The sequence below is a fragment of the Tursiops truncatus genome, chromosome 2 (genome assembly GCF_011762595.2).
Source record: "Tursiops truncatus isolate mTurTru1 chromosome 2, mTurTru1.mat.Y, whole genome shotgun sequence".
Classification (NCBI taxonomy): Eukaryota; Metazoa; Chordata; class Mammalia; order Artiodactyla; family Delphinidae; genus Tursiops; species Tursiops truncatus.
The window spans coordinates 28145634-28162408 of record NC_047035.1 but is presented as its reverse complement, the minus strand read 5'-3'; the positions used below and the strand labels follow the sequence as shown (position 1 = coordinate 28162408).

The 16775-nt window shown below is 52.1% G+C and overlaps 1 protein-coding gene across 7 annotated transcripts in view; it reads right to left on the bottom strand.

The window, feature by feature from the left end:
- Positions 1 to 16775, bottom strand: part of LTBP2 (latent transforming growth factor beta binding protein 2) — a 98084-nt gene that overhangs the window by 35599 nt on the left and 45710 nt on the right. For all 7 annotated transcript variants that reach the window (XM_073800243.1, XM_073800240.1, XM_073800238.1 and 4 more), the window contains 5 exons: positions 15432 to 15622; positions 13244 to 13414; positions 12513 to 12719; positions 11216 to 11502; positions 10071 to 10173 (listed from right to left, as the gene is read on the bottom strand). In XM_073800243.1, the coding sequence (XP_073656344.1) occupies positions 10071 to 10173; positions 11216 to 11502; positions 12513 to 12719; positions 13244 to 13414; positions 15432 to 15622 (959 nt within the window). The remainder of the gene's footprint in view (positions 1 to 10070; positions 10174 to 11215; positions 11503 to 12512; positions 12720 to 13243; positions 13415 to 15431; positions 15623 to 16775) is intronic.

The following is a 16775-nucleotide window of genomic DNA, read 5'->3' as shown; positions in this document are numbered from 1 at the left end:
TAGAGTTATTGGGTAAACCTTATTTTTATTCAAGAAGTCATTTACTGTGGAGAATATAGGTCTTCTATCTTCTAAACAGGTTCAACCTTTAGTGGCTTACACAATAGATAGTTCTTCATATATTTTATTGCTGAAATAGATTCTTGCAAATACCAAGAGACATGTTAATAATACCTATACCTTCATCCAGTTATACAGCAAAATGTGAGTGTCTCAGTGTTTTAAAATGTTTTCTTTTTTTTTTTTTGAACATTTATCTGTTTATTTATTTGGCTGCATCGGGTCTTAGTTGGGGCACATGGGATCTTTGTTGCCACGTGCGAGATATTCGTTGTGGCATGCAGGATCTTTAGTTGTGGCATTCATGCGGGATCCAGTTCCCTGACCAGGGATTGAACCTGGGCCCCTTGCATTGGAAGCGGAGTCTTAGCCACCGGACTGCCAGGGAAGTTTCTAAAATGTTTTTCTAATCAAGATAGCTTTTACTCTGTCATTAGCTGTTATCTCTGGGCACATTATACACTGAAGGCAAAGTCTGGTATTAACGATAGTAGATATAAGCTGTATTTTTTTTTAAGCTGTATTTTATATAGACTTCTTGATCATTTGACTCCTGGGGTCCATTTTGGGTCCCATCTGAGAGGTCATCATTATTTTTACCTTGGAATATGGCCGATTACGTGTCAGAGGAGAAGTGTCAGCATTGCATTTTTAAAGGATCGCTTAGGATTATTCATATTATTTTATTTTATTTACTTATTTTTTAAAAGAGGATTTTTAAATAATTAATTAATTAATTTTGGGCTGCGTTGGGTCTTCGTTGCTGCGTGCGGGCCTTCTTTAGTTGTGGCGAGCGGGGGTGACTCTTTGTTGCGGTGTGCGGGCTTCTCACTGCGGCGGCTTCTCTTGTTGTGGAGCACAGGTTCCAGGTGCGCAGCCTCAGTAGTTGTGGCTTGCTGGCTCTAGAGCGCAGGCTCAGGAGTTGTGGCGCACGGGCTTAGTTGCTCCGCGGCATGTGGGATCTTCCTGGACCAGGGCTCGAACTTATGTCCCCTGCATTGGCAGGTGGATTCTTAACCACTGAGCCACCAGGGAAGCCCCTCATATTATTTTAAATCCTGTTTCTCTGCAAGAATTTTTTAGAGTCATTTCTCCGCTTGGTGAGGGCTGCTTTATTTAAAACTAGACAACCTAACTGAAGAACCCCACAAACAGCATTGTCGTGCATCACATGTTGTGATACCAAAGACAAACATGAGGAGGTGCCGTGTTTCCCTGGAAGCCCCACACTTCCCTGAGGACACTTGCAACAGTCCGACATAGAGATCAAGTGAGGACATAAATGAGTAAAGCTTAATTTTTTTTTTAAGATTAAAGAACTGTAAATTGAAGTTGTAATTTTTTCTTTTTTGCCACAGATGGTATTCCCCAGGGTTTGCATGTTCTTCCACATGGGAACTAGGCTTCAGCCTAAAAGGCCGCTGTGTGGCGATAAGTGAGTATTCTGAAAATGCTGACATTGAGAAAAAGGATGGGGTGAGGCCGGGAAATGTGAGCGCCTGGCCCGGGGCCTGGTGGCATGAACTGAAGACCGGGAGGAAGAAAGAAAGAGGGGAAGTTGTTTGGAGAAACTCAGAAAGCAAGCTGATTAGATGCAGGTGCGGAAGGTGGGAAGGAATATCTTGAGGCTGATGCCAGGGGCCGGGAGAACTGAGACAAGGGGACATCTGGACAGGGCTTCGGAGGCCTGAGGCCTTTGGTGCGTATTGTCCTGTCTGTTTCTCCTGTCTGTTTCCTGTCTGTTTCACAGGTTAGGAAGGAAGGTGAAGCTCAGAGGGGGCCTAGTCGGGGTTGCAACCAAGCTTCTGGCTGCCAAGGGCACATCCCTCCTACAGCCAGAGAGGAAGAGAGGGGGGACCCAGGAGGCCAGGGCAGCAAGGTGGTGTAGGCAGAAGGACCTTGCTTCTTTACGGAGCAGGAGAGGGGTGGCAGAGAGCTGGGATCACAGTAAGACTGGGCACCAGCTGCGGCACCTGCAGGGCACCCCGAGAAGCTGAGCAATGCGTGAACTAAGAGGAGTGGGGCTCATCCATTAGTCTGGAAACATGCGCTTTTTCTAGAAAGTGATTTCCTCCTGAGAGGACTCTGCCTTCTCACTGGTCTGAAGAGAAACTGTCGGCTGGACAGCCCTTGGTGAGGGCAGACTTCTAGAGAGAAAGAAGTGTCAAAACCAGCGTTCCTCGTGAGACACCCATTTTTGCCAGCACCCTGCACCCCACCCACCCCGAACCAGGGCCCTCAGCCCCCTTCCTCAAACCCACAGAGGCCTCCTATAGGGGGCTGGATCCCAGCTTCTGTAAGACCAAGTGCAGCAGCCAATCCACAAAAATCTGCTTATATCTCTTTGGGGGAAAGAAAGTCGAAGTTGAGATGAGCACATGGAAGGGAGAAACCTTGGCTTGGGGTGAGAATTCAGCACTCACCCACGGCTCTGAGCGAGATTTCGGCAGTGATGGGGGAGGGCGGGTATCACCAGGCGCACCTCCCAAGTGCTCCCAGCACACGTAGGCCTTCCCTTGCTGTAATGCTTAATGGACTGTGCTGTGGCTGCCTGTTTGCTTGTCCATCTCCCCTGCTAGTGCATAAGCTCTGTGAGGACAGGGACCTTGCCTTCTTTGTCATTGCTATGTCTCTGGAGTCAAGCACAGCACACGGAATAGTATAGGCAATCAAAATGGAATGAGTAATAATAGCAGACACTAAAATAGCTCATACTATGGGCTAGGTCCTATTATAAAGGCTTTACAGGTAATAACTTATCTAATCCTCATAACAGGCCTTGGAGATACTAATATTATCCCCATTTTACAGATGAGCAAACTGAGGTACAGAGAGGTTAGGAAACATGCCCAAGGTCACCCAGCTGATGGATTGAGCTGGGATTATGCATCTGCTTCCAGAGGATAAATTCTGAACTATTCCCCTCTACTGCCTACAAATAAATAAATGAACGAACGAATTCATGACGAGCCTTAGGAGTTGTCTAGGCCAAGAATCTTAGGGTCCAGAGGCCACAGGGAGATGCCTGCCCAGCAGGAAGCATATGACCCTTCCTGGGAACTCCTCCTCTCCCTTTTATAAAACAAGGGATCAGGAGAGTGAGTGGGGAAAAAAAGGCAGGGACACCCAGAAGGAGGTCAGAAGAAGTAATCAGATGCTGGGCAGGTGCTCCGTAATGTGTACAACCAAAGCGTCATGTAGAATCGGTAAAGGAAATAGTGAAGAACATGTACTCCTCCCGTGGCCCCTCAGCCAGATCAAGGATAAGTCAAGGGTCAGAGAGCAGAGGACTTGTGGATCTGGAAGAAGAGAGTGGCTGATCTGGGATTCCTGTGGGTGCTTCAGAGAGGCTCTTTCGGGAAGTGGTCTTGCAGCTTTTGGACTTTGACCCGAGAAGCCAAAACAGCTGCTGAGGGGTCAGCTGGACTCAACCTCAACTCCAAGGAGTCTGAACATCACCAAGTGCCTGTGAAGCACATAGGGCAGACATGCATGACTTTCCTGGTCAGGAAACCTGGGCCATGCGGGCCTGGAACTCAGGTCTTCTGGCCCCGGCCCCCAGCCCTGTCCACTCACTGCTGCACCTTGGTTGCTCACAGATGGGGAAGGAAGCAGAGGGTTCCCTGGCTGCAGCCTGCCCCCACCCTGAGGATTCTCACCCTTGGCTGCTGGAATTCCCAAGGAGGCCTCAATGAGAGCAAACTGATTGCTGGAGACAGTTTTGGCCCTGACTCCGAGACAGAGCTCGGGGAGGAGACGGTGGAGACATATGTCTGGCCACCGGGCTGTTTACAAGCCATGCTGATCTCAATCTGTGATGACAGATGGCTGCAGCAGGGAGATGTGGAGGGTCCCTTGCCACACACCCTTCTGCCCAGAGAACAGATACACACACACACACACACACACACACACACACACACACTGGACGAGGCTAAGTTTGATGCACAGGGGCACGTGAGCAGGCTGGAGCTGAACCCCTGATCTGTAAGCTTCAGGTGGGTAAGCTGGATAGAAACTTTGACTCCCCGGGAGCAGTGGAAAGAGTGAGGGTGCTGGGGCAGCCAGACTAGCGCCTAATTCCTGGCTCCACTCTGACTAGCCGTGTGACCTGGGCACATTTCTTAACCTCCCTCGGTCTTAAATTTTTCACCTGTAGAAGTGGGGACAGAAACTCAGTTCGTGGGTTGTTGTGAGGATTAACTGGCTGTTTACTGAAACAACCAATGTCAGACTGAAACTAGCATAATGATAATGCCTGGCACAGTACCTGTAAGTATTCCTCAAGCCTCCCTCCCTCCCTTCCTTCCTTCCTGTCTCCCTGCCTCCCTCCCTCCCTTCCTTCCTCCCTCCCTCCCTTCCTTCCTTTCTCCCTCCCTCCCTCCCTCCCTCCCTCCCTCCCTCCCTTCCTTCCTTCCTTTCTCCCTCCCTCCCTCCCTACCCCCTTCCTTCCTTCCTTCCTCCCTCCCTCCCTTCCTTCCTTTCTTTCTCCCTCCCTCCCTTCCTCCCTCCCCCCCTTCCTTCCTTCCTTCCTTCCTCCCTTCCTTCCTTCCTCCCTTCCTTCCTTCCTTCCTTCCTTCCTTCCTTCCTTCCTTCCTTCCTTCCTTCCAGAAACACAGTTTCGAGGAAAGCAAGGTGGCCTGCTGCCCCTCACTGGCTGGAGACACTTGGGCAAGTTACTCTCTGAGCCTTGGCTTTCTTATCAGCAAATGGGGATGACTTTTCCTTTCTCAGAGGGTTACTGTGAACACTAAACAGGCGTGCAAAACCCGGAGCATGATGCTTGTCACATACTGGTAATTATAATAATGTCCATTACTCCAGATCTTCCTCCTTGGTGAAGTCCTAATGGATCCTGCAATGATTGTGGAAATGCCACCCAAAGACAGGCTCTGACTGCTTCCTCGGGAGGCTCCGGAGCCAGAGTGGGTGTCTTGGTCACCATGACCAGTGAGGTGGAGAGGGGTCTGGTCAGAGCCCTGGCTCAGACAGGCGCCGCTTCCGCCACCCTAACCCTATCCCTCCCAGGGCTCTCCAGGCCAGAGATGCCACGTGTCAGTGACACCCCTGCTAGGGTAGGGAGGGTGCTAACTGGAGCTGAGTCACAATTCCCAGGAGGCTTCGAGACAAAGAATCACGGCTTTTATCAGCCCAACAACTGGAATTCTGAAAATCTCATTTCTTTAGGGCAGGAGACTGGGTGTCTGACCCAGAGTTACAGAGAACAGGAGCCCCACCCCGGCACAGCTGTCCCCCCAGCCGGGGTCCTCTAGCTCATTGAATGCGTAAGCCAAGAAGCAGAGGAAGGGGATTACAGAGCGATTAGAAGCAGGGCTCTGGGGTCACATAGACCTGGAGTTTCAGGCCCAATTTCTTCATCTGCAAAATGGAGATAGTAACACCCACCTAGAGATGTTGTTAAGAGGCAAGGAAATGAGAACGAACTTAGTGTGGGGCTTGGCGCGTATTACATCCTCTGAGTAAAGGGCTGCTAATGAGGACGTGATGAGAGTGATGCAGCCATGACTCGCCCTAGGCTTCTCTGCTCCAGCCTCCTCAGACATCACCTTCACATGCCCACTCTCCTCGGGGGCTGGCATCACAGACCTACACCTGGAACACTCCTTGTGGGCAAGGGCCATGGCAAAACCCAGCCAAACCAAGGCTTTCCTTCTATTGAGAGTTTCAAATAAATGTTCAGATGTATATATAAACCTATATTCCCTCAAAAATCAATTTCCTTTCCACACACCTGTTCTTGGTAGGCATACTCCTCGTGGCAGGGAGTTCAGTACTTCTGGAAACATCCCGTTATATTGCTGGGCAGCTGCAGTTTTTAATAAGTTGTCCCTACTGCTCAGTTTCCAGTTGAGTTCTGCCTACTAGAAACATCCACACATCGGCTTTTGCCCACGCCCTGAAACCACACGGAACAAGCCTGCCCACTCCCCCAACCCCCGGATGTTTCTTTCAACGCATCTCTGTTAATTCAGGCCTGCACTGCAGGTTGCTTCCCTGCCTGTCTGTTCAATCCAATCTTCTGGCAGGATGTTGTCCTTCATGTATACGTGGAATACAGTCCTGGGATGCACCCTCTTGACTGTAAAATCCTGGTCTAGCATCCTGATTTGTATTGTCTTCAGGTTGCCCCAACGCCCCCCTGCCCAGAATGATTAGGGAGATCCTTGTCCCCTAAGAATCAGACACACTGTGATTTGAATCCCAGCTCCCCATCCTAGCTGTGTGACCTTGGACGAGTTCCTCAGCCCTCTCTGAGCTACATTTTTCTCCTCCGTCAAATGGGGATAAAGATCTTTAGCTTGCCACTGGTTGTGACAATGAAATGAGATCACGTAGGTGCAAAGCACGGCATAGCGTAAAACTTCAGTACCTGGCAGCTCTTATTGTTTTTAAGAGAGAAAGACGCAGAATTCCTTGAAGGGGACGAGCAAGAGAATCAGCTCTCCCTGGAGACACAGGGAGGGGCCTGGATTCTGCGGTGAACTCATCCTACGCCAGGCAGACGGAGAGATGGTCTCGTGGCAAACAGCCGGGGCCCACCACTGCGGGCCGCGCGCCGTGTGCCAGCCCAGCCTGCCCCAGCAAAGGGGCCTTGGGGTTGACACAGCCGGTGCCAAGCCAGATGGGGCAGCGGCCAACTTTCCAGTCAACCCAGATGTCTGTCTTTCTCAGATGAAAACTCAAAAATGTGGTCTCAGTCAAAGTGGCTTTTGAGAGCCGTGTGCTCTCCAGACCCTGCAGAAGCTCTGAGCTGCGACTTTTGATAACTCCCCAGGGGTCAGGAGGATGTGGCTCAGGCCAGGTTCTGGCAGGTCAGCTGCGTCTGTCACTCAGAGTGAAGGGAGAAAGGTGGGGGGACCAGAGGCTGACCTAGATTGACTCTCTGAGCCGTTTCCCTAAGAAGGCACTGAGGAATTTTTCTGGAAGAAACGGGATTTGTCTGTGCCATGTAACTGAGACTTCAAGGCAGTCCTTTCCCATGTCAGAAATAGCAACACTGCAGGGACCTTCTTCAACCGTCCTGTACAGACTCAGAAGCCAAAGCTGATTTAGCGGAAGCCATGAAGTCACGTGGTTCCCCCTGCTGCTGGCTCCATCACTCCCCTCACCCCCTGATTCTACTAGACCACCTTGTTGGGGATGACAAAGCCCTTCCCTGAGGGGCACAGCCTTACTTTATCAGAAGAGAAATAGAGGTTCAGAGGGGCAGAGCCACCAGGGCTGAGAATGTTCCAGAACTCAGGAGTATGCCTGTCTTGCCAACCATTCCCAAACCTACCCCAGCAGCTCGCCTTTTTTTCTAGAGTCTTGCACAGTAACTTGCCTGTCTTGCCTACGTAAAGAAACATTCCCCACCCTGGCCCCAGGCCTGGACTGGAGCTAGGTGTCTGGCACCCTGTCAACACAAACAAGGTTCCCCAGCATCTTGCCCCTTCTCTCTACAATGCCCAGCTGCACTTTAATGCATTTTAAATGTTTACATTGCCCTTTGCAATTCCTTGCTCAGTGTGGGGAATGCCTAACATTCCAGGGTCTGCACCCTTGTGCCCAGCTTGCTGAGGTGTGCTGAACACAGTGAGGGGTGGTGCGAGCAGGGGACAGGGAGGGGGTGGGTGCTCAGCCTTGGGTGTGCTATGCTCCAGGAAATGTTCTCACTCTCTTGATCTCACCTGCCTGTGCAATTTCCTTGGGTTGTTAAGCTCTTTCCCATCTCTTTGGCCCCCTCTAATAATTCTATTTTTAAAAAATAAATAATTTATTTATTTAATTTTTGGCTGCATTGGGTCTTTGTAGCCGCGCGGGCTTTCTTTAGTTGTAGTGAGCAGGGCCTTCTCATTGCAGTGGCTTCCGTTGTTGTGGAGCACGGGCTCTAGGCGCGCAGGCTCAGTAGCTGTGCCTCGTGGCTCTAGAGTGCAGGCTCAGTAGTTGTGGCGCATGGGCTTAGTTGCTCCGCGGCATGTGGGATCTTCCCGGACCGGGGCTTGAACCCATGTCCCCTGCATTGGCAGGTGGATTCTTAACCACTGCGCCACCAGGGAAGCCCTACTCTAATAATTCTTCAGACCTCATCCTGGATGTCACCTCTACAAGAAGCTTTCCCTGATCCACAAGTTTGGGAATGGATCTCCTACCCCACGGTGTACAGATGTGCAGGTTGTACACTGCACAAAAGCTCCACATCTAACAGAATCATTGGCATCCTGGATTTGTCCAATTATAAAGACTATTTTGAACACATGGAAGGGGCACCTTTCTCTAATTTGCACAAAGGTGGTCCCGGTTCTGCTGTCTGCGCCCCCCTCCCCCACCAGCCTGTAAGCTTGCAGAGGGGAGGCACTGTTTCTACCTCATTCTCCACTGTTAAGGCCTACACACTATGGGTACTTCAAATGGGTACTTCATCAATGAAAATATTTGCTGGCTGAGTGGAGTGTGGGATATGGAAGTCCCAAGGGTGGGTCTGACCAGGAGGAATAAAAGTGGTAAAACATCTTTGGCCTGCAGGGGGTGATGCTGAGCAGCTCCACACACTCCTCCCCATGGGGCAGTGGGTCCAGTCCCTCTTCCTTTCTTGGAGGGATACTTCTAACAGTAATTATAACAGCTACCACTTACTGACCTAATGCTAAGTACAGGTGCCATCTCATTTACTCTCCACAGCGGCCTTATGAGGCTGGCCCTATTACTGTCTCCATTTCACAGATGGGAGATGGGGCAGAGAGAGGTCAGCAGGCAGAGCTGGGACTGGTACCTGCCATGTATTGGATGCTCAAGCCTGAAAGCGTAATACTACCCTTCGGTGCTTCACCAAAAATTCTATCACACTGTGAAACTGTCCACATTTATTTTTAGTTTGGAGAATATGGTCACTGCTCCACAGCCGAGTCTGAAGTTAGGAACAGCCCTGCCATTCCCCCCTTCGGGCTGTGGGCCAGGCCCCCCACAAAGCTGACTCACTGAGTTGACTTTTTTTTTTTTTTTTTTTTTTTTTTGCGGTACGCGGGCCGCTCACTGTTGTGGCCTCTCCCGTTGCGGAGCACAGGCTCTGGACGCGCAGGCTCAGCGGCCATGGCTCACGGGCCCAGCCGCTCCGTGGCATGTGGGATCTTCCCGGACCGGGGCACGAACCCGTGTCCCCTGCATTGGCAGGCAGACTCTCAACCACTGCACCACCAGGAAAGCCCCCGAGTTGACTTTTGACAGGCAAAAGAAATACATGCCAGGCCTGGACCCAAGCCCAGGAATGAGGCCTGCAAGAGGAAGACAGGCTAAGCGGGCAGGAGCCACACTCAGGCATAGGTACCTCGTCACCTGTCTCCCAACTTTAAGATCAGTGCCTATGAGAGTGGCATTTTGCTCACTCCTGAATTCTCAGTGCTCAGTATAGGCAAGGCACCTGGTGAGTATTTGCTGAATGAATAAATGAATATGTTAGGTTTTCCCACCACAAAAAAGAGGGCTGGGAGCTGAGTTTCCCATACCCCAAGGCCGAGGACATTCGGGGACAGATGCCCAACACTGATTCAAAGGCTGAGAGACAGGAAACAGCTGAGGAGGGGGCCTAGGGGTCCCTCCAGGGAGAGAGTGCGAGAAACACTGAGTCACTAAATCAAGACCTCTGGGCCCCTGGTATCTGGTCAGGGGGTATGTGGAAGGGGGTTGAGGGGTAAAAGAGGGCCCAGCATGGGATGTAATTCCTAAAATCTGAGGAAGAACAACTGGCAAAAGAGAGTAACCCATTCCAGGCCATCAGACCGAGCAGGCAGGCCACGCTGCACCTGGCAATGGGTCTGTGCCGTCAGGAGCCTCTGCCACCAGCCAAAAGCACACTCAAGGTCGATTTGGAAAGCTTTCCTAGTTTACCAGCCTGTTCTACCTGCCTGGCCTCTGAGGCCCTGGTGGGAAATGCGGGGGCTGGTGCCTGCAGCAGAGGCCAGGCCCTGGGAGAGCTTTGCTGACAACCCTGGACCCTGGCACCCAGCACTCACCTGGTCTGGGTGGACACGGGGCACAGGAGGTCACTCCCCAGAAGGCTCCCACACTGCCACAGCAGTCCTCTTGGGCAGTCAGCTCCAGCAGGGGGTTGGCACACTGGAAAAAAGCCCATGGACACTCATCACCTGCTTCCCTCCCCTGCTGTGCACAGAGATGTCGCAGGAAAGCCTGAGACATGAGCTCACCACTCACATCCTGCAGAGAATGCCCCCACCCAAAGGGAGGGGAGGAGAGGGGAGGAGTTGTCCCGGAAGGAAGCAGTGAAACCCAGAGTCCACTCTGCCAGACCCTAAACTTGGGAGGGGAGTGGCAGGAACACATCCAGATAAGATCTTGTCTGTGAAGTCTGCAAAGCTGCCCCCATCCATGTTCCCAGCCCACAGAGGTTGGGCTTTCCTCCATCAAACTCCAGGGTATGCCAGGGCCACCTCCGTGAGCAGGGCCCATGCTCAGCGACACCACAGCTGACAGGTGGGGAGGAGCTGCGGACTCGGAGCCCCTATCCCTTGGCTACTCACTACCTCCCCCAGTTCCGAGGAGGGGTTTCTGGGAACGCCAAACTGCAATCCTAGGGAAAACCATCCTGGGTCTGGCTTAGCCTCTATCCTTAGGTGCCTGGACTCAGAAAAGCTTACATGATTTCCCATCACCGACTGAGGATGCCACCGGGGGTAGGGGGGGTGGAGTGTCTTATCTTTGCACCGCCAAGGCTTTGGGGTTTAACCTGCATTTGCTAATTTCACATCTCTGTGACTCCACCCTTAACTAAAGACCAAACTCCTTCTCGCCAGATCTAATAGCCCCACTACCCACGCACCGGGAGTCCTACACTCAGCTCCAGGAGAGCCCAGGATTTGCTAGGACACAAGGACGCTTGTTCCCCTCCAGAGGGGGCCTCTCTTGGGTCCTCTTCTGTGTGCCCGGCACTGACAGGTACCCAGCGGCGACCAAGTAGGAGGCTTAACCTCTCTACACTCGGGCAATTTTATGCCCTGAGTTTTCCCATGTGGGGAATGGGAGACCCTGTAGGTTCACATTCCTCAAGAACATGGAAGAGAGAGAGAAGGAGGAGGGGCACTGCAGGAAGCAGTCGTGGTCCCAGAAGACCCCGGGGCTGGGGCAGGAGCTGCCTTCTCACCTGTCCATTCACAGCACTCAGGTAGCACCGGCCCAGCAGTGCCGGAGGCCTGGGCACCACCGGGGGTGGCGGCCGAGGAACCACTCCAGACCGAGCCGGGATGCTGTTGCTGTCCCAGTGACCATGGCCGGGGCTGGCGGGGAGCCAGGGCGAGGGTCTGGTCTCCACGCTGTTCTCCTCTGGGGCCTCCTCGACCTCGCCCCGTACCCGAGCCACCTGGTGGACTTGCACGGAGGCCTCAGGCGGGTGGTGGATGTGCACCTTCACCAAGGAGGGGTTCACAGAGGCTGGGCACAGGGGCTGGGGTCAGAGGTGGGGAAACAGGGCCCCACCCTCTGAGGAGTGCAGCAGCCCTGGGCCAGGCAAGCCACTGGCTGTGTCTCCCCAAAACTCGCCTCCATTTCTTCACTCTCTACTCAAAACCCAGAACAATACCCCAGGGAGGACAGGACCAAGCACAGGCTCCTTCCCTCCACACCTTAGCACAGGCTCCGGACGCGCAGGCTCAGCGGCCATGGCTCACGGGCCCAGCCGCTCCGTGGCATGTGGGATCTTCCCGGACCGGGGCCCGAACCCGTGTCCCCTGCATTGGCAGGCAGACTCTCAACCACTGTGCCACCAGGGAAGCCCCATACCTTTTCTTGAAAAACCTTCATTACCAACTTCCAAACTACCTTCCTGATTCCACCTCCCCCCATGATCCTGCACAACCTTCGAGCTCCAGCCCAACAGACCCTGCATCGTCCCCACTATATGCCTTTGTTCACACCAGTCCCTCTGCCCAGGAAGCCCTCCACTCCCCTCTGCTTAACCAAAGCCTATGCATTGTTTAAGGCCTAACTGAAGTCCACCTCCCCCATGCAGCCTTCCCTGAACTCCCCAGGCTTGGGGCTCTCCATCCCCTGATCTCCTACAAAATTCTATATTTTTTGTACCCTTTATTTGGCACCTAATAACGGAAGGCAGAGGAAAGGAAATGTTTTATGATGCTATTCTTTCTCATGCATCCTCTCTCTATTGTTCAGAGCCATGGGTTCCTTGAAATCAGGACCCTACCCTTATACTCTTTTGTTTCCCCCATCGCACCCAGTAGGGGATAAGAGCAAAAAAAAAAAAAAAAAAAAAAAAAAAAAAATTGATGAACTCAGATGGAAGGGCAGAGAAAAACTTAGGGAATGAAACTGAGCGCTAAGGGTAGAGGAGAAGGAAGGGCTGGACACAGCTTCCCGTCCCCTCCATGAAGATACCAGCACCCACCCTACGCGTTACCCAGGTCGCCTCCCAGCCCCACACTCACCCATCTGGTTGGAGAGAGGCAGCGTGAAGGTGGACTGCTTCAAGGGGCCCTGTGGCGAGGCCCTGTGGTGGACCCCCCTCTCTGGAGGCTCCCTGTCCAGATTGGGAGCGGGCAGGTGGCAGAACTTCCCAGTGGAGTTGGTGGGGCACCAGCATTCGTCCCTACCAATGCAGCGGCCTCCATTCAGGCAGGGGATCTGGCAGAAATCTACAACATCGACCTCAAGGTGACGTGGTGGAAGAACACAGCAGCACCTACTATGTGGCCGCTGGGTGACAACAGGGAAGCAGGGGGAGCAAGACCCCCAAATCTGGATGGCTTTGGGAACCGGGCACCCCCTGAAATGCAGGGACTTTCCAGGAGGCCTGGGAGGGTGAAGGAGGATGGATAATAACAGGCCTTGCCTTTCCTCCACCCTGCAGTAACCTGGGGGATGGGACGGGAGTGGGGGGCTTGGGGGGAGTGGCACTGTTAACGCCTTCACTTTTCTGTGGAGGAAACTCGGGTTCAGCGAGGTTGTGAGACTTGCTCAGAGTCACATGTGACAGAGCTGGGTGAGGACTCAGCACTGTGTGGTTGGAGACCATTCACAGGAGCCACGGTACGAGGGCACCCGGCCTCCTTCCTGCAGAAGAGCTGGGATCCAGCCCAAGGCAGGCCTGTCCTTCTGGCTACCCCTGCACCCAGCCCCAGGGCCAGCCAGGAACCATGTGAACGGCGAATGGACTCACAGATTCGGAAACCAGACTTGGGGTCATGCCCGTGGCCGCTCTGGCTGTACAGGGTGGTGGTGTCGCCACGCTCGCAGCTGCTGGCACAGCGCCCATGGGCACAGGTCTGCTTGCAGACGGTGGGAGTGAAGACGATCTTGATCTTCTTGATTTTCTCCGTGAGATTCAGCCCTGCAGAGAGAGGGCTTGGGTCCAGGGGGCAAGGCTGAGAGGCACAGCTGTGACCTCCAGAGGCTGGTTAGAAAGGCCCACGGGACTGGGTTGAATCCATCCCAAGGGCATTTGCTAAGTACCTCCTGGATGCGAGGTTCCATAGCGGGGGCCGAGTAACAGCTCACAGGCCAACATCTACTGAGGGATGCCGACAGGCCAGCAACTGAGTTCACGCCTTATGCACAATAACTCTCAACGCTGTTGAGTGTTATTTTAGGTTGAACCACTAGAAATTGCCATTTTTGTAGGTTAAAATGGTTGAATATTGGCAACGTTCTTATATCTAACCTAATATTTCCATCTGACAGTTAAGGAAACTGAGGTTCAGAGAAGGATGGGTTGCATCCCAAGTCACATAGCTAGCAAGGGCTGCATCTGGGCTTTGCACCAAAGGGCAGAGAACAGAATGTAGCTCAGACTTGCCAGAGAAGAGAGTTTTCCAAGAGAACACCTGAAAGAATGATTTAGAGTCGGGTGTTGGAGGCCCTAATGGCCAGAACAAGGATAGGGAACTTTATTCAGTTGGTGGTGGGAAATCATTGAAAATTTTCAGTGAGAGATCAAAGACGAAGTGGGGGGAGGGTAATGCCATCTGAGCTGGGGTCTGCAGATGGATGGAGAGACAGGGTGACTGGTTGGGAGGTCTTTGTAGCAGTGTGAGCTGAGGTCGCTTCATTTAACACAAGTGGAAATACAAAGGAGGGGTATTCATTCTGTATAGGGGGCCCAGCGGGGAAGCCAGGAGGCGGAGGGGTAGAGAAGCGAAGTATAAAAGGTCTATGGAGACTTGACTGTGAAGGGAGGAGAGATAGAAAGGGAGGCAGAGGGAAGTGGAGAAATAGCCATGCGTGTGTGTGTGTGTGTGTGTGTGTGTGTGTGTGTGTGTGTGTGTGAATGGGAGAGCTGTAAGTAACTGTATATGCTCTAGGGAAAGGGCTGAGTGGGGGACAGGTTGAAGGGGGAGGAGAACCGGGGTGGGGGGAGGGCAAGTGACAGCCTAGGGTTCCAGAAGAGTCAAGAAACAGTGGGATGTGCCTTAGACAAGAAGAGGGGCACTTCCTTCTCAAGATGGCAAGAAAGGTCATCAGCTATAAAAAGGACACTGATGCGTGCTGTCCACAGCATGGATAAACCTCAAAAACATTACACTAAGTGAAAGAGCCAGACACAGAAGGCCACGTATTGCATGATTCCGTTTATATGAAATGTCCAGGATACGCAAATCTATAAGGACAGGGAGTAGATTAGCGGGACCAGGGGCCGAGGCGAGGGTGGGAGCGGGGCAGGGAGTGACTGCTTAATGGGCATGGGGCTTCTTCTGGCAGTGATGGCAATGTCCTGTAATTAGATGGTGGATGCACAAAATTGTGGATATGCTAAACATCACTGATGTGTACACTTTAAAATGGGCAGGAAGGTGAGGACTCTGGGGAGTGGAAAGCATGGCCATGGGATGGGGCTGGGGAAGGTGGGGGCAGCTTGGAGTAGCTGCTCTGAGGAATGAGAGAAAGTGTCCAGGCACACCGGGAAGGATGGCTGGGCAACGAGCAAGAATGTGTGGAGGCTTGAATCCTCAGGGATGCTCAGCTCTCTCCTCTGGGAAGCAGAGGCCCCGCTGTAGGTAACAAGGGGTTTACAGCAAGGATGAGGTGGAAGGACCGGCGCCAGGGAGGTGAGGTTCACAACTGGATATGAGGGAAGCAAAGGCAGAACAGGTGACAGATGGGGCAGAAATGGAGCAAGCAAGGTCTAGGTGTCTCAAAGGGGCAAAGCCTCCAACAGCTGGTTTAGGACCCCCGGAGCCCGACACAAAGCAGATGCTTGACAACTGTTTTGTTCATTGGCTGAAAAGATAAGAGACAGGGTGACAACACAGCCCTTCTGAGAGGGTGAAGGGGGAAGCAAAGGTGGGGAGAAGGAGGTCCAAGATTTAGATGCCCTGCTCTTTGAGGACCTGGAGCCAGGCTGTCCTTACCCCAGGAGGATGACGGGTGGCCCAGATATGCTGCCTGCTGGGCACCATCCTTCCGTTCAGGGCCTGGCCCCATGGGCAGGGCATTGGAGGTCAGCTGGCCATTGGCCGCAGTGGCCAGATAAAGTCGGACAGTCTGGGACAGCCCCACGTGCTGCTGGGTGGCGTGTGTCTGGCTGAGCCCACTCAGGGTCCTGTGGAGACAACCGGGGCATGGGGTTTGCATCCCAGGAACAGTGTCTCTGTGCCCTTCCTGTTCAGGACGTCCACCCCCGCCTCTGCACTAGAAGAGTGTTCTCTGGCTGCCTTCTTGCCAACTCCAGGAAAACGGAGGTGCCCTGAGACAGGGGAACAGGGCTAAGGCCAGCTGGCTAGTTCGGTGGGAGTGCCTACCCCTATGTAGAACTGCCAGGCTTTGGCTGGGTATTCTGGGCAAGTCACTGAGCCTCCCTGGGCCTCAGGGCCCTCGACTGCAAAATAAAGGTGTTAGATTGGTCCCATGTAGCTCTGACATTTGAAGAGTTTGAGACTCTGATGGACCAGCCCTTGCCCTAAAACTGAGTCCTGTGCCTGCTTCTTGCCACTTCTTAATACAACCTTTCATACAAATTGCTTGTGGAACATGTGCCCAGCAAATACATGTTAACAGATTGATTCGGGGGCAGAGCCCTGAATATCCCTCTGATTAATGTTATTGTAAAAATAATATAACACCAATGTTCAAGGAGAAAAAAAGTGAATTCATCATCCTCCTACCCCAACACGGCAAATACTTTGGCATATTTCCTTTCAACCTTTGCTCAAGTATATGTTCTTACACTATTGTCATCACTTGCAGATACCATTTAAACTCTGATTTTTCACTTAACATTAGATCGTACTTTATACAATTCCACAATTTTCATATTGATCATCTTAATTGCTACAAGGTAGTCTATCTGAGGATGAATCACAATTTATTCAGACATTCTCCTGTTATATACTTAGATTGTTTTTTTAATTTTTAACTGTGGGCATCCTGACTCATATGGATTTTTTTCTTCGGTTAAAATATTCCTTTAGTATAGGGGGATCCATTAAACTGTTTTTATTCTGTGTATTTGAAAAATATTTATAAGAAACATTTTGAAAAGGCTTATTATTTTAGGATTAATTCTGTGGACTAGAATGGCTAGTTCGGTGGGAGTGCCTACCCCTATGAGAACTGCCAGGCTTTGGCTGGGTATTCTGGGCAAGTCAGAGGTTACATTTATGACTCTAGGTATACACTGGAGGACTGCTCTCCAAAAGCTTGTATAAATGTCCCATTCAGAGTGCAGCCTCGCCAGCATTATTATATTATACACA